Source organism: Dasypus novemcinctus, chromosome 2 (assembly GCF_030445035.2).
Source record: "Dasypus novemcinctus isolate mDasNov1 chromosome 2, mDasNov1.1.hap2, whole genome shotgun sequence".
NCBI lineage: Eukaryota > Metazoa > Chordata > Mammalia > Cingulata > Dasypodidae > Dasypus > Dasypus novemcinctus.
In genome coordinates, this window is record NC_080674.1 from 143,392,279 (window position 1) to 143,397,037 (window position 4,759).

Sequence of the window (4,759 nt, forward strand, 5' to 3'; positions counted from 1 at the left end):
TTCCCTTTGTTTCCCCGCAGGCCTCTCGGTGAGCCTGGATTAAGCTGAATTAAGAGGCAGGTGAGGCTCACACCTGGCGGCGGGTGCTTGGGCAGGCATCTCCATGGTGACAGAGCCATCAGGCGTTTTTGCCTGGCACCAGGCCTTGTGACTTCATGGTTGGAATCTTCTTCCAGAAGGTGGAAGGGCACTTGGGGGGGGGGGGGGGCGGAGAGGAGGCGAGGAGAAGAGACCTGCCCAGGGAGGCTTTATCTTTTCAGTCCGAGTTTGAGGATTAGGCTGAATCATGTCATGACTGGGGACTAGTTCAGACTCCAAAGCAAAACCGGCCGCGGGAGGTGGTATTTACCGGAGAAGTGAGCATCGGGCCCTAGGGCTACTTTGAGGTGGCCCTCTGGGGAGTTGGTGGAGGCACATCTAGCCCAGAAGGAAAAGCCTGAGGGAGCCTCTACCCTGCACCAGCGGGAGCCCAGCCCACGAAGGGGGCTCAGGCCCAGAGGTGGGCCTTCCCCGCTGGCTGCTCCCCAGGAGAGCCGTAGTCTCATGCCGAATCCCTTCATCTGTGTAACCAGCTGCTCATCCAACCCCCACACCTCGTGAAAAGAACACGGGCTTTGGAGTGGAGGAGACGTGGGACCAATCCCTGGGGCTGCCAAGTAGCCTGTTTCCTCGGGCAGCGTCCCTCAGGATCCTCCCAGGATGGCATGGGAGAGGAAGGAGCACAGAGCGCCCAGGGGAGTGTGCAGGAGACACAGCACCTCGCAGCGCTGCGGGGCACGCCTGCCTTCCAGGGCCCTGAGCTGGGCAGCTGGGGCTCTGCGGAGAGGACCCCGGTCCTAGGCTGCTGGAGCTGCCTTCTATGGGCAGCAGACACTGGGGCTTAGGACTGACGCTGGGGAGCACAGAGAGCAGGCTGTGCACAGGGAGCTGGGGCCGGCACAGACATGGACCGTGTGAAGGGGACAAAGATGGGCATGTATGGAGGCTGGGAGGGCCTCAAGACACAGAGGTTCTAGAAAGGGTCAGGAAGGCCAGGGGCCAGTCCACGAAAGGTCCTTCCCCTGAGACCCAGAGTGCACAGGTGGAACAGCCCTGCAGGCTTGCTCAGAGTCAGAGGGTCCCCACTGTGTACTGCATGGGCCCCAGGCCTGGCCTGACAGGCAAGGGCTGCAGGCAGAGAATGGGCTGGCTTTTCACACCAGATACTGCTGGCTTCCATGTCCCCTTCTGGCCCACAGAAAGAATTCCTCAGTCCCTCTTCCATGACAGGGATATGCTTTTCTCTCCTGTGGACATCGAGACCGGTGGAGATGACTTAGCTCCTGGCCAGGCCCCCTTTAATATTTCCTTTCTTTCTTCCTCCTCTCCTCTCCCTCCCACCTTTCTGTCTTTTCTTGCAATATTTATTATCTAGTCTATGCTAGGCCAGTTGCAGACCCCGGGGATACAGAAGTGAACTAGACAGATGGATCTTGCCTTAGTAGAACTTTTAGCAAGTAACCACGTAGATGAATGTTTCCCAGCTGAGGAGAAGGTACTCTGAAGGAGAGGTGCCAGGGTAGCAGGAGTCTGTAATAAGGTGATAGAAGTCAGGAAGGTCAGGAAAGTGAACTTGAGCCACGCTTTCCTGTAAAAAAGAGAGGGAAGAGATTCTAGGCAGGAGCATTAGCCTGTGCAAAGGCCCTGGGGTAGGAGGATGCTTGGTGAGTGAGAAGGACCAAGAGGAGGTCTGAGTGGCTAGACCGGCCAGAGTAAGAAGAACATGAGATAAGCTGCAAGTTATTTGTTGAAAAAATATCAGTTGAGGGCCTACTATGTGCCAGGCAGCACCAGACAGTTTCCCTACTCACACACTCAACATACACATGGAAGAGACCAATCACAGACCCAAAGGAATATTTCAATGAAGGAAAAGTAAAAGGCGAAATGATTGAGTCACTCTGAGGGGAGGCTGGGAGCAGGAAGAGTCCTCCAAGCTGGGAGAAGGGAGGGAATCTGGAAAAAGACTGGAAGGCAGGACTAAGCTTGGCAGAACCGAGGAATGGCAAGAAGGTCCGCATGTTTGGAGCTGAGCGAACAGGGGCGAAGGATGCAAGATGAGGCTGCAGGTGTTGGCAGGGCCAGTTACCCAAGGCTCGTGAGAAACGTAATCATAGAAACCATTGCTGGGTTTTAACAGAAGAGAGCCCCAAGCAAGTTTGGATTTTGGAAAGATCCCTCTGGCTCCAGTGCAAGCAGGGACTGGGGAGGGAGCTGGAGTGTGGCTGGGAGCGTTGGAGGGAGGTGACGATGGAATGCCCCTCTCTTCCCAGATGTCCAGGAAGGACTGCGAGGCCAAGTCCACAGCCCCATCCTCTCAGAGCCTCCTGGAGGAGACCCCAGGACCCCTTTCCCAACAAGCACAGGCCACCAGTTCAAGGGACGGGGAGCCCCTCAGCTCCCACGGCCTCTCCCACGGGGCCCTGGTGGCCTTGCAGTACGTGCCTTTCTTCCGCACCAATGGCCAGCTACTGACCGAGGACGAGTTGGTCCCGCAGCCCGGGTTTTGTCGGGAGAAACTGCTCCCAGAGGACTCAGCGCCCCCTAGCGGGTTCTGCCCTTACTACCGCTCCAAGGAGGACACTTTTCCCAGCCTGGCTCTTCTGAGCATGCCAGGCGAGGACCCCCGAGACCCAGCCCCCAGGACGGAGGAGCGAGCTGGCTGCACGATGATGGTCAGCGACAGGCGCTCTGTGGGCGTGGAGGCAGAGCGGGATGGGGAGGGGGAGGCAGGCGGCTGCAGACCCAGGTTTTCCCCGCCTCCAGCACCCCTCAGACCTCTGTGCCAGGGCTCCAGACCCTGACGGGCCGCTGGCCAGCCCCCCTGAGGTCTTCTGGGGCTCTCAGGGCAAGAGATAGGATAAGAGCAAGGTTTGGGGCTCAAATCCCAGATGGGCTCTTCCTAGAAGAGTGGCCTGGGGAATGCGTTTAAACCTCCCTGAGCCTCAGGTTCCTTATAAAAGGGAGAAAGCAACAGTGGGTCCTCTGAGAGCCCTTGTGAGAACTGCATTTGAGATTGCACTCAGGAGCTTAGCTTGGCACTCACTAGGCTCTCAGAGAAATGCTTTACGTGCATCATTTCATTTAATCCTGAGAATAATCCTATGAGATAGGTTTTCTTATTTTATGGATGCAAAAAGGTAAGTGACTTGGCCAAGGACACACAGCTAGCAAGTAGGAAATGTGGAGTTGGAGCCCAAAGCTTGTCTCTGTGACATTACCAATCACCACCCCCAGCACCGCACACCTGGGCACCTCGTCCCTAACCGCACACAGGGTGGAGAAGGCAAGATAGGTGGGTCCTGAGCCCAGACACCCTCCCTGCCGGGCGACCTTGGATGGGCTGGTCACATTGCTGGGGTCAGCCCTGTCTGTCCAGCCACCACTGGCAGAATGAAGGCACAGGCCAGTCCTGGGTGTGGGGGCCACCAGGGCAGGGGCCCTGGGGCTGGCTGGTCAGCCTGCCTCCTCCCTCCTCAGGCTGCCTCGTCAGGCCCGTGCCACACGGCAGGGTCCCCATGCTCACCGACCTGCAGCCCCAGCCTGCTGGCCTCGGCAGCGCATCCCCCTGAGAGCTTCCTGGAAGCCCCTCTCTTCAGTGACGCCACCTGCATGGGCCACGCGCTCTGTGCCTCAGGGTTCGTGCCTTACTACAGAAGCCCTGACGAGGGGCTCCGCACCAGCCCCGGGACGCCTGCCTCCCCGCCAGGGCTCGAGGGGCCCACCGAGGGGCTGACTGGCCTGGCACAGCGGTGCTGTGAAGGCATCTTCCCCGCTACACCCCACTTCGGTGAGCCCACATGCAGTGCGAAGAGATCCAGACAGTGCCCCCAGGCTGCCCAGGTCCACCTCTGCTTTTCCTGGCTGTGCAGGAGCCCCAGAGGCGGACCCCAGCCCCACTGATCAGTGAGGTGGAGGTGGCTGGGGCTGAGGGTCCCTGGCTCAGGCAGTTTGCCCCCCGGGCCAGGGTGGGCCTGGGACCCAAGCTCACAGGCTTCTGCTTTCCCCTGTCCTGTGCCCCGTGACCACTGATGAGGGGCAGACCCAGCAGGAAGAGCCAGCCCCACCGGGCTCTGCCATCCCCTCTGTCTGTAGAATTGAGCAGAGAACAAAGTCGCTGCCCCTCTGGAGGGAGGCTTGGCCCCTGGGGTCATGCTTGGGGGCCTCGGGTTTGCCTTTCTCCTAGCGATAGAAGAGAGCTCTGCCTCGTGGCCCGCATTTGGCCCTCCAGGGCGGTGATCCCATCCTGCCCCGGGACGCTCCCACTTTGTTTACCTGGCAGGAAAACCTGCTCTGTACGAAGTGGAGAACAGCAGCCCCCAAACGTGGTGCCACAGAACCTTCTAAGCCTGTCCCAAGCTCAGACAGAGGGAACAACGTCTGCCTGAGCAGCCGAGGGAAGCTTGCTGGAGCCCAGAGACTGGCTTTGTAAATAAATTATTTTATTATAAGGATTAGAGATGGTACACTACTTTTATGCTTTTGAATAACACTTGCTGCCGCCATTTACAAAGCATTCCCTTTGTACTAGGCACCTGGCTGAGAATCAACTCCATTAATAGATACTGGTGTCCTCTCCAGTCTACAGATGAAGAAACAGGCTCAGAGAGGTTAAGGAGCATGCTGTGGCTCACACAGGTAGCAGAAGTGAAACTGGGATTTACACTCAGGCCTGAGTGTTTATGTCCTTTGGAGCAGCAGGTGGGACAGTGATACAGCA

At 58.1% G+C, this 4,759-nt stretch overlaps 1 protein-coding gene across 1 annotated transcript; it reads left to right on the forward strand.

Annotated features, from left to right (window-relative positions):
- Positions 1–236: 236 nt before the first annotated feature.
- On the forward strand, positions 237–4,493 carry LOC131280179 (uncharacterized). Its single transcript, XM_058306299.1, has 4 exons — positions 237–356; positions 2,313–2,714; positions 3,520–3,829; positions 4,322–4,493. The coding sequence occupies exons 2-4, from the start codon at positions 2,313–2,315 to the stop codon at positions 4,384–4,386; spliced, it is 777 nt and encodes a 258-aa protein (XP_058162282.1). The 5' UTR covers positions 237–356; the 3' UTR covers positions 4,387–4,493.
- Positions 4,494–4,759: the final 266 nt, after the last annotated feature.

Coding starts and splice junctions, on each gene's coding strand:
- LOC131280179 (XM_058306299.1), top strand. CDS start 2,313: ATGTCCAGGAAGGACTGCGAGGCCAAGTCCACAGCCCCATCCTCTCAG. Junction 2,715..3,519: donor GAGCTGGCTGCACGATGATG/GTCAGCGACAGG, acceptor CTCCCTCCTCAG/GCTGCCTCGTCAGGCCCGTG. Junction 3,830..4,321: donor CCCCGCTACACCCCACTTCG/GTGAGCCCACAT, acceptor TTTACCTGGCAG/GAAAACCTGCTCTGTACGAA.